Source organism: Pteropus alecto, unplaced genomic scaffold (assembly GCF_000325575.1).
Source record: "Pteropus alecto unplaced genomic scaffold, ASM32557v1 scaffold120, whole genome shotgun sequence".
Lineage (NCBI taxonomy): Eukaryota > Metazoa > Chordata > Mammalia > Chiroptera > Pteropodidae > Pteropus > Pteropus alecto.
Genome location: NW_006430061.1, coordinates 419,047 through 438,069, shown reverse-complemented (window position 1 = coordinate 438,069; position 19,023 = coordinate 419,047). Strand labels below are relative to the sequence as shown.

At 45.4% G+C, this 19,023-nt stretch overlaps 1 protein-coding gene across 1 annotated transcript in view; it reads left to right on the top strand.

Moving 5' to 3' along the window:
* OTOG (otogelin) overlaps nt 1–19,023 on the top strand; it is a 72,696-nt gene that overhangs the window by 24,662 nt on the left and 29,011 nt on the right. The window contains exons 25-32 of the mRNA XM_015589517.1: nt 6,970–7,077; nt 8,952–9,090; nt 11,047–11,181; nt 11,474–11,620; nt 11,913–12,032; nt 13,892–14,008; nt 14,629–14,785; nt 17,327–17,353. Of these exons, the coding sequence (XP_015445003.1) occupies nt 6,970–7,077; nt 8,952–9,090; nt 11,047–11,181; nt 11,474–11,620; nt 11,913–12,032; nt 13,892–14,008; nt 14,629–14,785; nt 17,327–17,353 (950 nt within the window). The remainder of the gene's footprint in view (nt 1–6,969; nt 7,078–8,951; nt 9,091–11,046; nt 11,182–11,473; nt 11,621–11,912; nt 12,033–13,891; nt 14,009–14,628; nt 14,786–17,326; nt 17,354–19,023) is intronic.

Here is a 19,023-nt window from a genome sequence, read left to right as displayed (position 1 = left end):
GTCTGACCAGAGCCCTCGGGTGGCAAACTGGTACCCTTATAATACTCAAACAAAAAAGCCCTACCCAATGTCCCTCCTGGGTGCCATTAAAGCTGTGAGACCCACATGAGCTATGTTTTGTGGGTTGCCTCGTGGGTGCTCTGTCCACTGCAGTGGCTGCAGGGGCCCAGCGCCCAGCTCTGCCAGTTCTCATTTCTAATGCTGGTCTTGCTTCAGGTCTGGGCTGAGAAGAGAGTCGGGCACCTCATCCTATGACGTGGCAATGCAGGGCTGTGTCCTTTAGCCCATGCAGAGATGGGTGGCCACATGGGGGTCCTGGCCCAGACCAGGCAGCAGAAGGAAGTGAGGGGATGGGGAGTCGGGCCTTCTAGGGTAGGAAGGGGAGGGGCTAGTCAGTTTGGAACTTTACTGTTTATAAAGCACCTTGATATTATTCCCTTCAATCTCAGAGCATCCGTGGAAGAAAGGAGGGAAATATTGTTTTTTCCCATTTTGCAGGTCAAGAAACTGAGGCCAGGGGTAAGATAAAGAGAAATGGTCTGGCCTAGGAGCCATGCCTCAAACCCAGCTCTGCTTGCTCCGAACCCTGCCCATTGATCAGAGCATGCTGGCTTTGTGAGGCCCAAGGACCGGTCCCCTACACAGAGGGCATAGTGTGGGTCGTGAGCCTGCTCCTTCCCAGGCAAGGGCATCCACAAGAAAGCCTCATGAGGTCTCGAGAACCTGCACAGGATCCTAAGCTCAATTACCACCTGCTGCCACTTAGGCCTCAGACGAGCTTGTAAAGAGTGTCTGTCACTGAAGGCCTTTTGCAGCACTGTCCTGGTGTACACGAGTCTGCTGCTTGGCCTAAGGCCTCGGGGGTCAGAAACTGAGGGTCATTCACTGTAAAGAAAGCGTGGTGGCGAGACCACAGAGGCAAGGTGGACTGAAACAGGAGAGCTGGGCTGGGTTCCACCAGTGACTCACCGTGCGACCTCTCTGAGCAAGTGCTCATCCGTAAAATGAGGGCTGATGGATCCCTCCCTGAGGGGACTGGGGAATGGAGGATTCAGTGAGATCCCTTTCATGAAGGTGCTTTGGGGTCTCTAAGGCTATACTCCTCCAAATGCTAACATGCACCCGGGCCTCCACCTGAGACTCTGCATTTCTGACAGGCTCCCATTTGGTGCTGGTGCTGCTGGTCTGGGGACCATACTTTGAATAGCAGGGCTCTAAAACACTCTCCAGCATTAGGGGTTAATTTAACTCAAAAGCTCCCAAAAGCAGAGTGGAGTTCCCTTTTCAATCGCCAGGCTCCAAAGGGTAGGATAGGATATGAAGATTTCCAATAGGCTGGGTGACCTTTGACAAGTTACATGGACCCTTGGGCATCAGTTTTCTTGTCTGTAAGGCCCTGCGGGCTGTTTGCAGGACTGGCCTGAGCAGGGCAGTACCTGGATCCCCCTGCTCTGCTCCAGGCCTTGCAAAGTTCAATCCAGGTCCTGGTGCTGTGCCAAGAACATCCACAGTCCAGAAAGCTTAGTGTTTGTCACAGCTATGTGACATCGGATGAGCCACTCAGTTTTTCTGAGCCTCGGTTTGCTCATCTGTGAATTGAGGGCGGTGACATCCACCGTGAAGGGTCCCCCTGCTCCTCTCCACAGTGTTTCTAAGAATCTCAGAGTGTTGTGTATTGCTGCAAAGGACTCTGGGCAACTGCGGGGTCCTGTGGGCCACAGATTTCTTTGTATCTGAATGCTGAGCCAAGAGCCCTGGGGCCACTAGGCAGTCTAACACAGTGATTACGAGCACAGACTCGGGCCACAGATTTCTTTGTATCTGAATGCTGAGCCACTAGGCAGTCTAACACAGTGATTATGAGCACAGACTGGAGCCAGGCTTGAATACTGATTTCACCACTTATTGGATGAGTTAGTTCACTTCCCTGAGCCTCAGTTTCCTCATCTGTGTACTGGCACAGAGCAAGCACTCTATGTGAGCAGACAGCATTGTCTTCTCTCATTTGGATCCCATGCATTTGCACATGTCCTCTGAGAGGATCATGGGATGAAATGGTCCCTTAAAAGGTAAGGAAAGTATGCTCCACAGATTGAGGGCACTCTGAGAACAAAGGCCAGAGCTCCAAATCTTTGTATACTCCTCTCCTCTGTGGTGAACACACAGCAGGTGCTCAGGGATGCAGGCAGGTCTGCAGAGGGCAAGAAGGGAGTGATGGAAGGTGGGTGGCAGGGGAGACCTCTAAGAAAGCAGGAGAGACTGGGCCTGGGGCTGAAGGTGGAAGGCAGTGAGCCAGCCCATTGCCGGTGTCTGATGCAATTATTGGGAAAGGAAGGACAAGAAACCAATATTATTGTGTATCTACTAGGTGTTAGGCAGTGTGCCCAGGTCTATAATTAAATTCTCATAATAACCTTGAGAGGAAGATATCATTATTTCCGTTTTACACATAAAGAAACAGAGGCTTAGAAAGGTAAAGCGGCTTCAGGAAAAACACAGGGTATTAATCACATGCTCTTTCTTTTTTTTTTCTTCTTCCTCCCACAATCACAGTGAAACGTTGGCAATGGAATAAAGTATATATCTCCAGGGACAAAGAGAACAAGAGTAGGATGACAGTAGCACAAGATGGGTCAACAGTTTTTAAAGAAGAAATGAGGTTAGATGTGTAGAAACTGACCTTGCAGAGTAGAGGTTGACGGCTGATGCTTGCAGACCCAGAAGACCAACCTATATCGTGTTGACAACTTTGGGAGCAGCAGGCTCCAGGCATCTCAGAAGTTCGGGGCGGTGGGAGGGAGACAGGAGGATGAATCGCAAGTCTGTGTAAGGAACAGCGAACACCCTCCCTCCTCGTGCCCTAGCCCCGTCCAGCCAGAGAAATGTGGTAAGAGTTTCTAGAGAAACCAAATCAGACACTTGGGGGCACTAGGAGGGATGAGGTGCAGAGTGAAAACTGAGAGATTAAGTGAAAGCCTACTGGGACTCCAGCCATCTTATCCAGCTTGGTTCCCAGGTTGGTGGCATCTAGGTTTTGCCTCCCAGGCCAGAGATTTAAAAAAAGAAAAGAAAAAAAGAGTTCTTTTGAAAATTGATTGTGCCAAGAGAAAAAAACTAGAGAAACTGATATTTTGGGGGTTCCCAAGCAAAATAGTAGGTGTCCTTAAATATGAAGCTTCCAACTTGCTTTTGGAGTCTCACTGGTTTTTTTCCCTTTGAATATTTTTTAAAAGAGCCATAATTTATATCCAGTGAAATGCAGAGTCTAAGTATACTGTTTGCTAAGCTTTGACAAATTTATACTCTCTTGTAACCCACACCCCTCTCAAGATATAGAACATGTCTGTCACCTCAAAAAAATTCCCTCGTGCCCTATGCCTTTCCCCAGGTGGTTCCTCCCCCTTTTTCTTCTTCATGTTAGCATAGATGGCCTCTGCCTGTTCAAGCTGGCTTCTTTCCCTTAGCTATGTTTTTGAGATTGATCCACATTGTTGCATTTTCCAGTGGTTTGTTTCTTTTTATTGCTCAGTAGTATCCCATTGTATGAATATACAGTAATTCATTTATTCATTCAAATGTTGATGGCTATTTAGGTTGTTTCCAGTTTGGGGCTATTTTGAATAAGGCCACTGTGTCTTTCTCTTGGATGAACATGTCAGCGTGGAATTGGATCTTAGGGTAGATTTATGTTTAACTGTATAAGAAACTGCCAAACTACCTTCCAAAGCGTTTGTACGATTTTACACTCTCACTGCATGAGAATTTTGGCTGCAACACAGCCTCACTAACACTTGATGTTTTCAGTCTTCTTCATTTTTGTTATTTTAGTGAGAACATAGTCATATCATTATGGTTTTAATTTATATTTCCTTAATGACTAATGATCAGTACTTTTTCATGCGCTTTTTGTATATCTTCCTTTGTGACGTCCATTCGTCTTTTGCCTATTTTTTATTTGTTTGTTTTTATTGAGTTGTAGTTCTTTATATATTCTGAATGCAAGTCCTTTGTCAGATATACATATTACAAATATTTTCCTCCAGTCTGTGGTTTGCCTGTTTATTTACTTAATATGTCTTAATATGTCTAAGGACTTCTGATAAGCAGAAGTTTTAAATTTTCATGATGTCTAATTCATCATTTTTTCCTTTATGATTAGTGCTTTGTCCCATCTTAGGAAATTTTTGCCAACTCTAAGGTTGCAAAGACATGCTTTTATGCTTTCCTCTGGGAGCTTTACAATTTTAACTTTTACACTGGAGTCTGAAATCCATCTAAAATTACTATATTTTGTATGTGTTGTAAGATGGAGTTGTTTTATTTTATTTTATTTTTCTAACATATCCAGTGGTTCTAGCCCCATTAAAAAAAAAAAAAAAGACTTCTTTTCCCTATTGAATTGTTTTGACACCTTTGTGAAAAATCAATTGACTATAAATGTATGTCTATTTTAGGACTCTCTATTTGATTCCATTGATCTATTTGTCTATCTTTAGGCCAATGTCACACTGTCTTGATTTCTAAAGTTTTATAGTAAGTCTTGAAATCATAAAGTGATAGTGCTCCAACTTTGTTCTTTATCAAAGTTTCTTGGCACTTCTAGGTCTTTGCATTTCCATGTAAGTTTAGAATCAGCTTGTCAATTTCTACAAAAAGCCCCTGGGACTGTGTTTGGGATTATGTTGAATTTATAGATGAATTTGGGGAGAACTGACATCTTCGCCCTAGTGAGTCTTCCAAAGCATAAATATGGTATTATCATTCCATTTCATTGGGTCTTCTTGAATTTCTTTCGGCCATGTTTCACAGTTTTCACATAGAGGTTTTTGCACATTTGTTACTGAATTTATTCATAAGTATTTGATGTTTTGGTTTGGTTTTTTTGGTCCATTACATCTAAGTCGTCAAACTTATTGGCTTAACATTGTACAAATATTCCCTTATTTTTCTTGTAATCTGTAGGATCTGCAGTGCTGTGTCCTCTTTGTTCCTGACATTGGTAATTTGAATCATTTCTTTTCTTTTCTTTCTTTCTTTTTTTTTATTATCTAGTCTAGCCAGGTTGTCAATTTTATTGTTTCATTGATTTTCTCTGTTGTTTTTCTGTTTTCTATTTCACTGATTTCTGCTCTTATCTTTATTATTTCCTTCTTAATACTTACTTTGGATTTAATTTGGTCTTCTGTTCTAGTTCAGATATTTTATTGTAATCATTTCTTATTTTCTAATATAAACGTTTAAAGCTAAAAATTTCCCTGTAAGCATTCCTTTAGCTGCACTCTACAAATATTGATGCAAAGTGTTTTCATTATTTTAGTTGTAATATTTTTTAATTTCCTCCGTGATTTTGTCTTTGATCTATGGTTTATTTAGAAATGTTACTAAATTTTTTGAATATTTGGAGGTTTTCTTTATATCTGTTTGTTTTGGTTTCCAATTTAATTTCATTGTGGTCAGAGAATATACTTTGTATGATTTGAGGCTTCGAAACTTACTGGTTTTTTTTATGGTACAGAATATAGTTTTCTTGATGAATTTCACATGTATGCGTAAAAATAATGTGCATTCTGCTATTATTGGATAGAGAGTTCTTTAATTGTTAATTGGGCTAGAGCATTGTTAGAGTTGTTCAAATTTTCTACATCTTTGATGATTTTTATTTTTATTTTTTTTTTTGCCTATTTGTTTTATCATCAATGGAGTGAAGTATTCAAATCTTCAACTATAATTGTGATTTTGTCTTTCTCCTTTCAGTTTTGTGAGTTTTTGCTTCTGATTTTGAAGCTCTATGACATGGTACATGCCCATTGATAAACTGACTCTTTTATTATCATGAAATATTCCTCCTTATTGCTGTTAACGCTACTTGTCTTGAAGTTTTCTTTGTCTGATGTTAATATAGCCACTTCATCTTTTTTATTACTGTTGTTTGCATGCTATTTTTTCCTGTCATTTTACTTTTAACTTACCTGTGCCTTCGTATTTCAGTTAGGTCTTTTGTAAGCAAAATATAATTGGGTCTTGCTTTTTTAGCTGATGTTACAGTTTCTCCCTTTTAATTGGATGGTTTATGCATTAGTATTTAATGTAATTTGATTGGATTTAATACTACCATCTTGTTATTATCTGTTTGTCCTATCATTCTTTGTTGTTTTTTTTTTCCTTTTCTACCTTCTTTTGGGTTTAGCATTTTTTAGTATTCTATTTTATCTCTTTTATTACTTTTTAACTATATATCTTGAGTTTGGGTTTTTTTTTTTTTTTGCAGTTTTTAAGAGATTACAATATGTATCTTTCCTTTATCACAATCTACCATGAATTAATATTTGACCTCTTCATGTAGAATACTTACAACAGTGTACTTTCATTTACTTCCTTCTTATCTTTTATACTATTATTGTCATACATTTTACTTCTACATATGTTATAAACTCCACAATTCACTGACATTAATCTTGCTCTCAGTGCTCAGTTACATCTTAAAATAATTAAGAAATAATTTTTTTATATTTATCAACTCTTCATTCCTTCATGTGGAGCTGGGTTTGCATCTTCCTGAAAAACTTCCTTTAACATTTCTTTTCGTGCAGATCTACTGGTTGTTCCATGAGCCATATGAGTAAGAGGGTCAATGCCCACATCCACGGTCTGTTTATTAGTACACAGCTAGTGCCTAAGGGACAAATGTCATCTTGCCTGGTCAGGGAGGATGTGGCTGTTGTAGCTGAGCCTTGCTTCCTGGTGGATGGCAGAGACTTTCAAGTTGGATCAAGTCTCTGTCTGGTATTTCCAGCTACTAAAGTACCTCTGAACCCCATTAATCAGTATGGTAGAGGGTACATGGTCAGCCTCTTTTAGGGTAAATGCTGAGAGCCACCCACAGGATATCCAATTGGATGCAGGGACCTCCACAGATGGCAGATATGAGAAGGGTGCTCTACTGACCACCTGCTTGCTGTGTGCTTACAGCCTACTCAGACATGGGGATGCATGTTTCCTGCCAGAGGAGTGCCCGTGCACTTGGAAGGGGAAGGAGTATTTCCCTGGGGACCAAGTCATGTCTCCCTGCCACACCTGGTAAGTGAGGGCTCCGTACAGGCTCTGCTTTTGTTGGGGAAGGGGCGGAGGATGGATATGGGATGCATCGTGAACACAGTCTAGCATTCTTCCTTCCCCCATGTGCATATTCATGTTATATATTTGTGTGCTATGTAGGGGTTTGCATACATATGCAAGTATATGCATAAAAATAATTTGGGGGGATTTTTTTGTGAGTATTTACATGAATGTGAATTTGTTCAGACATGTATCTGAATGTGTATATATGCATACTTGTAACCATGATAGTGTGTTTGCATATTTATGTGACTGTGCAAATGTGGGCACAAATCCAAAATGCACAGATGGCATGAACGTATACGCACGCACATGTATATGAATAGGTGGGCATTCATAAACATGAATATGTTAGGGAATACATACAATTATAAATTTGTATAGCTATATAGGTGTGTTTATATATATTTGTGAGCATATGTATCTATTTAGTATGTGGGAACATGTATGTGTAAAGAGTGTGAATGTGTGTGCATTGGGTATACAATTTGCATTGCATGTGCACAAACATATATGTGTAAATGTGCATTTGTGTTTTCCTATGAATATGTACATGCCTATATATGTAAGTGAGTGAGTGTATATGTGAATATATTTGCATGCGATATGTACATAAATAATGTAAGTATACATATGTGAGTGTATATGCACATGGATTGGATTCTATGGAAACAAACAGAAGACCAGTTCTGTAGGGCCTGCACTGGGCCAAACAACAGAAGATAGGAAATGGGTGGAGACTTAACCTTCTAAACAGCTCCCCAGGCTTCCACTGCTGCTGGGCCTAACGCACATTAACTTGCCTTTCAAAAGCTTGGCTCCTAGAGGTGTCTATGGGGACTCATTTTTAAGCAACTTATTTTCTTAATCTCTACCTGTCCTCTGCTGAGAGTCTTCCCAGCCTTGTAAATCATTTCAGTGTTGAGATTCCCCTAATTACCCCTCCAAAGGCCTTACAACTGCCCCTACAATCAATGAGGCCTCTCAACCCATGTCTCCCAGGCTAGGCAGCTCCTACTGTGGCCACCTCTGCAGATGCCCTCAGAGGTTCCTGGCACAGAGAGCATCTCTGAAGGGCACATGGAGCTCCCTGATATTCCTCTCATGCTCTTGCTCCCCTGCAGAGGGCCCGGCATGGGTTTTCCAGGGCTCTGAGCATCCCAGTGCTCCTCCAGCTTTAGATGTGTCTGCAGGACCAAGGCAGCCCTGCCACTGCCCCAGGCAAAGAATCGTCCCAGCTCTGGTTCCTGCAACTCTTTGGACAATGACCAAAACTCATTAGCTTAGAATAATGGGGCTAAGATGGGGAGGAGAAGGAAACAGGATCAGGATGTCTCAGCTTATTCCAGTGGAGCCCCCCACCCAGTGGAACCCATGTCCTGTCCTGGTCCCACATCACATTCCGGTGACAGTCCAAAGGGATCGGGCTGGGCACAAGATCCTGTGTAAAGTAGCTTTAGGTCAGGCTGGGTGTATCGGCTCCTGGTCTGGTATTTCAGAGATAAGTGTGTGCTGTAGGAGCCCTTGCCAGCCACTCAGCTCTCCTGAACTCTGTCTCTTGTAGGCCGAGGAAGGTTTCCTAGACTTAGAGGTTCCTCTCACCTTAATGAGTATGTGCACATGTGTGTGTGCACAGCCACGTGTGCTCCAATGGCTGACTTCTCCAGCTTCCGCAGAGGTACAATCTCACCCTCCAGCTTCCGCAGAGGCTGATGTTTGTTGACCCTCTGCCCAGGGGCACACAGTGAGGGCTCAGTAGACAGTGTCTTTGTCAAGGATAATCAGAGTGGAGGTGGGGCTCTGCCCCGCAAGTGGGCCTGGGTGCTGTGTTTCAGCATGTGCTGGCGAGGCTCGTTCCAGTGTGCTCTCCACCCCTGTGCCTCTACCTGCACGGCCTACGGCGACCGGCATTACCGCACCTTTGATGGGCTCCCATTTGACTTCGTGGGCGCGTGCAAAGTGCACTTGGTCAAGGTGAGCTCCTGACTGTGTCTGCCTGGCTAGCTCCATGGAGACCCAGAGCAGCTGAGGCTGAGGACCTGTTAGGCTAGCATGGTGATGCTCTGGACTCCAGTCTGATGCATAATTTGGTGGGTGGGATCTAAGCCCTGAATATGGCTATCTAGAGGTGGGAAGAAGTGCTGAGGAGCAGCTTAGGGGCTGGACAGAGCTCACTAGTCATAAAATACCCCACTGCCTGTCCACTCACCGTTATAACCTTGTCCCTTTGAGTCCCCATGTTTTTTCTGTCTGTAGCAAGAGCTAATGCTTTTTGAGCTTTTATTATATGCCTGGTGGTCTACTGAGCCATTTTTGTGGATTATTTTACTTAATTCTCACAGCAACCCTAGGAGATAGAGTTTATTGACCCCATGTTATAGAAGTAGCAACTTGGACTTAGCGAAGTTGGTTATCTTGCCCAAGGTCACACAGCTAGGCAGTTGCAGAGCTTGGGTCAGATCTGAACCAAGAACTCTAACTGGAGAGTTGGTGTGTTTAAGGAGTCACATGTTAAAGCCTTCAGCTCACCAGGAGGAAGAGGAATGGTGATGTGGGAGGGACAGTTGGGGCAGGATCGCCTCCAGGAGAAAAGGGTACCAATGGGGCAAGTGGAAAAGTGCCAGAGAAATATCCAGGGAACCTTGGTTATGCTAAGGGCCTATCTCATTATATAATAGTAACAACAACAACAACCACAACAACGACAGACCTTTAATGGAATGAGTCCTTTCTTTGGGGGAGGCATTGTACTGGGCTCTTTTATATAATTTTAATAATTCCGCAAGACAAAAATTATTGACCCAATTTTATTTTAGTTTTTAAATTTCAAAGATAATGCATGCTCTTCACTAACATTTAAAACAACATAGAAGCATATATTAAAAACAAATATTCACCTTCACATCTCTTCTACTCCCATTCCCTGTTTTTAAGTCAGGTATAAATCCTGCGAGATCATTTTCCATGAGACAGGCGGGCAGGCACACAGACAGACAGACACAGACACACACAGACACACAGACACACACACACACACACACACACACATACTGTGTTTATTTTTTATGGCGAGGTTTCTGCAATTTGCTTTTTTCACTTAATATTATACCTTGGACATTATCTTACATAGTCAGTACATACTCGTTTCTTTTTTATTTTTGTAGAATTCTACAGAAAGGACATGCTCAGTTTTGATTATTCCCCCATTGACGGACATATAGATTGTTGCAAATATTCAAATGCTCAGTGAATACTTTTGTGGATGTATCTCTAGACTCTTAGAAGTGGAATTGTTATAAAAAGTTATGTACGTGTAATACATTGTTCACTGCCTACAAATTGCCCTCCAAAAGGCTTATACTATTATCATCATATGTAAGACAATGCCCCTTCCCCCACACCCCTGTCAACACCATTCATCCCTATTATACATTCATTCATTCATTCATTCATTCATCAGATATGCTTTGGAGAGTCACTACATACTAAACACTGTACTAGGTACCCAAAAAAGAAACTGAGCTTCAGAGAACTAAAGTTGCCCAGAGTCACACAGGAAATAAGTAGAAGTAGATTGAAAACTAGAATCTGTGTCTCTCTATCTCTGTGACACCATTCATCCCTATTATACATTCATTCATTCATTCATTCATTCATCAGATATGCTTTGGAGAGTCACTACATGCTAAACACTGTACTAGGTACCCAAAAAAGAAACTGAGCTTCAGAGAACTAAAGTTGCCCAGAGTCACACAGGAAATAAGTAGAAGTAGATTGAAAACTAGAATCTGTGTCCCTCTACCTCTGTAGACCAATGGGTACCAATGGGGCATGTGGGAAAGTGCCAGAGAAATATCCAGGGAACCTTGGAACCTCTCAGCAGGATCTCTTGTCTCCTGGTTTTACTAAACTGACTTGTGTTTTCCTTAGAGCACATCGAATTTCAGCTTCTCCGTGATTGTAGAAAATGTAAACTGCTACAGTTCTGGCATCATCTGCAGGAAATTTATTTCCATCAATGTTGGGAACTCATTCATCATCTTTGATGACGACTCAGGAAATCCTGTAAGGCCCGGTACAGGTGAAGTTGTATAGATAATTTGCAGGTTAACGGGGGCTGGGGGCAAAAGGAGTGTGGACTGGTTTCTTTACCATAGCAATTTCTCTTGGAACCATTGAGTCAGCAGCCCGGATTGAATTCCTTGGCCAGGGTCAGGAACACAGAAGTCAATGTCAGTGTGTGAGAGAGGTAGACGAGTTGGTGAGGTCCTGGGGCTGCCAACCCCCAGCCAGGCCCAGCTGATCCGGGTGTTGGGGAACACTTGGACCTCAGGAATGAACATCTCTGTCCCTCTAGAGTCCTGAGAGCTTCCTGGATGAAAAGCAGGAGGTCCACACATGGCAAGCAGGGTTTTTCACGCTGGTACATTTCCCATGGGAGCACATCACCCTTTTATGGGACCAGAGGACCACAGTGCACATCCAGGCTGGGCCGCAGTGGCAGGTAATCCTCAAGGGACCCTCTGCTCCTTCCGGGGGTTGAGCCAACCCAATGGGTGTCTTTGGGTGAGCCGTACCCTCACCGAGGAGCCAGGAGCATCATACCTTCCGTCCTGTCCTCCCCCACTCCACTTTGTGTCCCTTCTCCTCCGACCCTTCTCCTATTTCTCTTCACACTGTGACTCCAGGAGTTGCTTCTGGGTTCATGACAGACTCATGTGCTCATGGCAACCCCTCTGCCCATGGTTCACCCCTTGAGAGCCTGCAGCTGATCGTGGTGTCCCCTCTTCTTTTAGGGCCAGCTGGGAGGACTCTGTGGGAACTTTGATTTAAAAACCATCAATGAGATGAGGACCCCGGAGAACTTAGAGTTAACGAACCCGCAGGAGTTTGGCAGCAGTTGGGCTGCCGTCGAGGTAAAGCCTCCCCCGGCTGGCTCACTCCCTCACCCGCACGGGCCCTGGCCGGCACTGAGAGAACCGGGCCCAGGTCAGGGAAGAGGGACATTGGTATGAAGCTCCTGCAACTGCAACTGCTCTCTCAGCCTCCGAGCCGGCATCTCCAGCCCTAGACTGTCCTATGACCCAAGGATGCACACCATTCCCTCTCACAAATCAGGCTGCACACCTGCCCTGGACCAGGCTCTGCGAGGAGGGCAGGGACTGGGAAGGAGACAAAATCTCTGTCCTAGGAGGTGGCCACCTAGCAGGAAGGCGAGGTTTATTGAAGCATGACCATCTTACCCATTTCTGTGCCCCCAGTGCCCCTAGTGCCTGGCACTAGGTCTAGCACTGAGGAGAGACCATGTGGGTTGAGACAATCAGAGAAGGCTTTCTGGAGGAGGTGGGACTAGTGAGATACTTAAAAGAGAGGCCATATTTGGAAGGCTGAAAGTATCAGACAGAAAACCTCTGAGAGGGAGGACAACATGAGCAGAGGCAGAAATGAGTCAGGGCGTCCCAATGATCTGAGAGATGTCTGACTGAATCTTCTAAGCTGTGAGCACTGAACTGAGAGCGGAAGACCTGGGTTCTTATCTTGGATCATCCATTGACTTACTGGGTGAACCTGAGTAAGTCTGGTCCTCTGTGAAGTGAAGGGGCTGTGCCAGGAGACAGATGGTGAATAGATTTCATCTCATGTGACATCTCTGATCAGTCAGAAGCTGCTGCCTGGGAAGCTGTGTTAAGTAATATCTAAGACTTGTTTCAGACTCAGCTGGAAGGAGAACTGTGATTGGTTAGTTAGGTCTGCTACAGGTGGAGCAGCAGAGAATGTTGACGTGAGTGTTACATATTTGCCTTTCCTGGACTGAGGGATCGGAGGTCCCTAATTCTCTGTTGGGGAGTAGACGGAGATGAGCCTATGTAGACCGGGATCGAGGGAGCTTTTTAGTTATGGCCAGGAGCTCGATTTAATCCTGAGGTGGGACAAGGCTGTTCTCAGGGCCTCAGAAAAGTGTACCCACACTTATTCTAGAGAAGCTGAGTGGGTCACTAACCTTTATTGCTCCTCTCCTTTAACACCCCTCCACTGCTGTTTCTCTCACTAGCTAATCCCCTCGGGCATCCCCTGGGAGACTCCAGTGAAAATGTAGGCCTGAGAAGGAGGTTCGGCAGACGTCAGGGAGATCTGCATTAGTTCTCTGTAGCTGTGTAGCAACGTTATCACAGACTCAGCGGCCCTCAACCACCCACATGTAGCACCTATCTCACAGTTTCTGTGGGTCAGGAGTCAGGGTATAGCTTGACTTGGTCCTCTGCTTAGAGTACCACAGGCTATAGTCAAAGCTGTCAGCTAGGGCTGGGCTTTCATTTGAAGAGTCAGTGGGGAAGGATCTGCTTCCGCACCCAGTGATTTGGTCATTGGCAGTGTTCAGTTCCTTGTAACTGTAGAGCTGAAGACTTCTGGTTTTTTTCTGACTGTTGGCCAGAGGTGACCCTCACCTCCTAGAGACCACCCACCATTCCTGCCATGTGAGTTTCTCCAACATGTCTGCTTACTTCCTCACAGCCAGCAAGGGAGAGACTCCAGCAAGATGGGCTCTGCAAATTATATAACGCAACCATGTACATCCATCACCTTTGCCATCTTCTTGTTGGTCTAAAGCAAGTCTTAGCTAGGTCCCTCTCCCACACTCAAGGGGAAGGGATTATACAAGGACATAAACACCAGGAGGTAGAGATCAGGGGGCTGCTCTAAGAGTCTGTTCACCATATCGGGCAATGACCATTTGGCAGGTAGGGAGGTTGACAGTCCTGCCTTTGCCCCTCAGTGCCCAGACAGCCTCGACCCCCAGGACACGTGTGTGCTGAATCCTCTCCGAGAACCATTTGCCAAAAAGGAGTGCAGCATCCTGCTCAGTGAGGTGTTTGAGACCTGCCACCCTGTGGTGAGTGGACCCCAGCCTCAGGCACTCCTGAGCAACCCCGCCCCAGGATCCCTTCTGCTCTCAGACCGCCCCCTCCATCATGCCTGGAAGAGACACCCCAGGTCTAGAGGGGAGATTCATCTCTGCCATTCCCCTGCCTCCAGCATGCTCAGGCGAGTCTGTTCTGTTCCTCCAGATGACCTGGGACAGACAGTCAGACAAACACAGCTTCTGTGCCCTTTCAAGCCTGTCTCAGTCTGGCTTTTCCTCCAGGTCAGGAATTTCTTCCAAATAGTGATCCCAAACCCCTCATGCTGTGGCATCGGCCTGTTGCTTGTTCTGCCCTCAGTGGAGACAGAGGATAGCTGGCACTCAGCTCGACACGGCACCCTCCAGGGCCTCAAAGGCTGCTGTCAGATTGACCTTGGCTGTCTCTGGGCCTGGCTGGCAGTTCATCCCCATGTCTATTCCTCAGCCACACCTTCCATCCCTGGATCCAATAGCCTAGGCCGCAGCTTCATTCCATCTTGTGGTCCCTTTATGTTTTTGCTGCTCCCTGAGGCTGACTGGCATCAGCTAGGAAGCTGCAGCGCTAATATTCAGAATCTGTCCTCTGACTTCTGACTTCTGACCTCTTCTAGGTCGATGTCACTTGGTTTTACTCAAACTGCCTGACGGATACATGTGGGTGCAGCCGGGGCGGTGACTGTGAGTGTTTTTGTGCCAGTGTGTCCGCCTATGCTCACCAGTGCTGCCAGCATGGGGTAGCCATCGACTGGCGGACACCACGCCTCTGCCGTAAGTGTCTACACCAGTCATCTGATGGGGAGAGTAGGACCCCTTCTGTGGGTCAGCCTGCGAGGTACCATCACTCTGACGAGCTTGCATTTACTGAATGCTATGTGTATCATTCATTGAATTCTTACAACTACTCTGTGAAGTAGGACTATTTATTCCTGTTTTATAGTTGGAGAAACAGGTTAGAGGGAGAGAGATTAAATAATATGTTCAAAGTCACACAGGTTAGTAGTAATACCAGGACTCATCCCCATATAGTCTGGCTGCAAACCTGTGCTCTTAACTTTGATGGAGGAGTCAGGAGCCCGGGGTTCCAGCCCCAGAGCTGCCACTGGTGAGCTATATGACCTTAAACAAGTCACTCCAGCCTCTCTGGGGTTCAATTTTCTCATCTGAAAAATAAGAATAGACCTGTCCCACCAGGTTTATTGTGAGGAGCAAATGAGATAGTGAATGTCAAAGCCTTTTGTCAGCTGAGACATGCTGTCAGAGGCAGCACAGGGTATCAGTACATTTAGGGCAGTGGTGATCTGCAAATACTTTTGGTTGCACACTCTTACCAAGTAAAAATATGTTGAGTACACATACATATGCATATATACTATTATTAGAGTATATGTATTATTTTGTAATACATATATGTAAATATGTATTACGAAAGTAAATATTTAAAAGATGAAATAAAACAGAAATTTAAATTATTAACTAATTATTATTTTTTCCTGCATATCAATGATCTTCCTGGTGCAAGTTTGCCTCCCTTTGGTGTGCAGTAGTTATCACACAGGCTCTGGGGCCGCCCTGTTTGGGTTCAGACCCAAGCTCCACCAAGTAGGGTAACCTGGGACATGCTGCTTACACTCTGAGTTGTAATTGGGGGGTTAGGAGAACTATACCTACCGTGCAGGGTGCTGTGGGATTTAAACGAGATAACACATGTAAAGTGCTTGGCGCAGCGCTCTGTGCGATTGCTAAGGTTGCTGTCATTTTTCGTGGGGACATGGCATGTCATGAGCCCCGGGCGCTTCGGACAGGATGACTTCAAGAAGAAGATGGAACAGAATTTGCCTTTCATTTGCCCTTTTGCTGCCCATTTTTCTGTGAGACCCTTTTACCATGGATGCCCTGCCTCATGTAGTCTGCTTCTCCCTCTACTTCTCTGATACAGACTCCTTCAGGAAGGAGGAGGGAACATACATTTAACGAGGATCCGTTGTATGCCAGGCCCCGTGCCTTCCGCAGATTAACTCATTTAATATTCAGTGCCAGGACTAGGGCGAGGCAAGTGAGGCCCTTATGCGGCATAAGATTGAACAGGGCACCAGGAGAACTCAGTAATCAACGTAACTCATATTTTAAGACAGTATCTTTAAAAAAATCAAAACTATTACAAAATAACTTTGATGAACAAAATGTGAACGTTTTAAGTAATGACAGGATCAATATTATTGATTTTCCTTTTGCCTCAGGCTCCAATACGGCTCGGCAAAGCAGTGTCACCGATCCTATCTTTATTTTTAAATTTTCATATTTTATTCATCATGGATATTTTGCATTAATTTTGAAATTAAAAAATGTTGGATTAAAATATTATATATCTTGATGACTGAGATTTTTGATGCCCTCTTAAATTTTGCACCTGAGGCGAGCACTTGCCTTATCCTAGTCCAGGCTTCGAAAGTCTGTGGGGCAGATACAAGTGGTGGTCCCATCTTATAAAGGAGGGCATTTGCCCATAACCACACAGTAGGCCAATGACTCCTAGTGCTCTTTCCAGGGGACAATGTCAAATGCAAAGGAATTGTGTGGATCATGGAGTTTGGAGCGTGGGGCGGAGTCGGTGGCTCTCTTCAGACCATGCCTGTGAATGGAGAGGCCCAGCATCAGCCTTTATCCCAGATCTACCCGACTGGTTTCTCATCGCCTTGTTCCTGGATTTAGGTGCCCCTTGCAAGGTCCCCAGCTTACTGCAAGGGACTAAGTGAGGCCCCAGAGGAGCAGGCTGTGTTGCTGAGCTTGGCCACTAGAGGGCGCGCTGAGCACACGCTTGGAGGACCTCGTCAGAGCCTGAGGGAAACTGCCGCAGGGGCCTGAACAAGCCTTAGGTCGTGAAGGCCCCTCATCCCGGTCCCATTCCACCAAGACTCTTAGAAGGCTGACTTCTATTTTGTGCTTGCATTCTTCCAGGACCTTCCGCAACATTTCCAATTGGAACTTCCATCCCTCGATTTTAATCTTGCCCTTTGGGGCCACACAAAACACACCCTTCTGCCCAATATTCATTCATTCATTCATTCATTCATTCATTCACTCATTCACTTTGGGCCAGGCTTTGAGCTTTGTGCTGGGGGCACAGACAGGAGCCACTGTATTTCCTACGCCTTAAGACATCTGAATCCAATGACCACGCCTGAATCTTGGAGTTTAGGAGTTAGGCCAGGTCTGGCCCTAGGGGCAGGAGGGAAAGCTGGGATGCTCGGGGCCTTGGCTTTGTCCATCTGTTCCATGCTTCTCAAGAAGTCTCTGTTCTCTCTCTTTCAGCGTATGACTGTGACTTCTTTAACAAAGGTAAGCCTGTCCTCCCAAAGTGGAGCCTTGGGAGCTGGGGCCCTGCCAGCCCTGTCCTGGTGTCACAACAGCATCGGCCATGCTGAGGCCCTTTCTGGCCCTGGAAGAGCCATGACATGGGGGCAGGAGGAACCTCATCGTGCAGAGAGAGCCCTGATGACAGTGCACGGCCCAGGGATTCCTAGAACTCTGTCCCTCCCAGCTCCGGAAGCCTCTGTCGGGAGCCCAGGCCAGACCAGCTTCCCAGAAATTGTGCTCACCCAGGGCAGCTTCGCCAGGCAGGAAAAACCCCATTTGCTCCAATGTGCCATCTGTGGCCTTCATAATCTAGCTCATCAGGCCCGCAGAAAGTCGTCTTGGGTTTACTGAAGTTTTGAGTTGGCAAAGGCAATTGCAAACTTTTCCTGAGAATGGTGTGGCTCAGCCTGTCAGAGCCATCGTCAAATGTAGTCGAGGCCTCAAGGTATCAGGATGTGCTCCCGCCTGTGCATTAACCAGGGTGAAAACACAGGTCATTGCAAAAGACCCCAGGGAGGTTGACGTCCAGCATTAGAGCCAATCAGTCGATTTAATTACTAGGATAGGGTAGGCATTGGGGGTAGGGCTGCCTAGGAGTCATTTTCAGCACTGATCTCTATCCTGATGGGCCAAGGTTAGACCTTGGCAGAGTTAGATGCTGATCAAGTCCTTGGTGTCATTCACCTTTGATTTCCAAAGCTTCCCCACCCTGTCCCTTCCAGGCACCTTTCTGCCAGGAGCAAACCTATGTAGGTATAAGCCCAAGGCTTTGTCTTCTTGTCCAGTTACCTGCACTATTAGATTTGGGTTTGAGAAACATCCCCCTGGAAAGAATATAGCTGGTGAAATGATAGGAGACTGACAAGAGATAAAGATACAAGTTAGAGGCTCTGAGAGATGAGAGCTGGACCAAGGTACAGTATAATTCACAGCAACTGCAGTCCTGTCCAGCTGTTAGCCTAAACAGTTGGTCCGAAACCTTTAATCCCTAAAGGAATTAATTTGTAGTGGAAGAACTGTGGTCTCTAGGAGAGGCAGAGTCTGTCTGACATCAAGCAAGACATTTCAGCAAGACAGCTCTGAGCAGAGTTTTCTCCCTTCTGTGGCATTTTGGATGGCAGTAATTGGCAAAAGACAAGCTGTTTCTAGCGTCCTCCACCTACCCACCCACCCACCTAGCCGTTCCTCGCTCTGCTCTTCTGCCAACATGTTCTCTGGTCCAGGCCCTTGTCAGGTGCTGCGGAGTCAATGGTCAAAGAGAGCTGTCACGGTGTTGTGCGGGAGCCGGCCCACGCTGGCTCTCTAGAATCAATTGTGTGTTCCTAACATTGCATTCACTTGGTAGTTGGAAATTGACCACTGGTGGGAGTATTTACACCGTGGAAATCAGCAAACACTACAAACTGGGGTTTTGTTTGTTTCTTTGCTTGTTTTTTGAGAGCGGATGGTTAACTATCTACCAACAGAGACTGCCTGTCTCAGTAAGGGAGACACCCATGAACCCCTGATTGAGATCCATCACGAGAGCTGTGATCAGAGTGTGCTGTGTTCTAAGGGCTGGTGGAGCACCGAGGAGGAGGGCTGATGTTTGCGTGTGACGGGAGAGGGTGCAGGGAGAGCTTCACCAAGGAGGTGATATTTGAGCTGGGTCC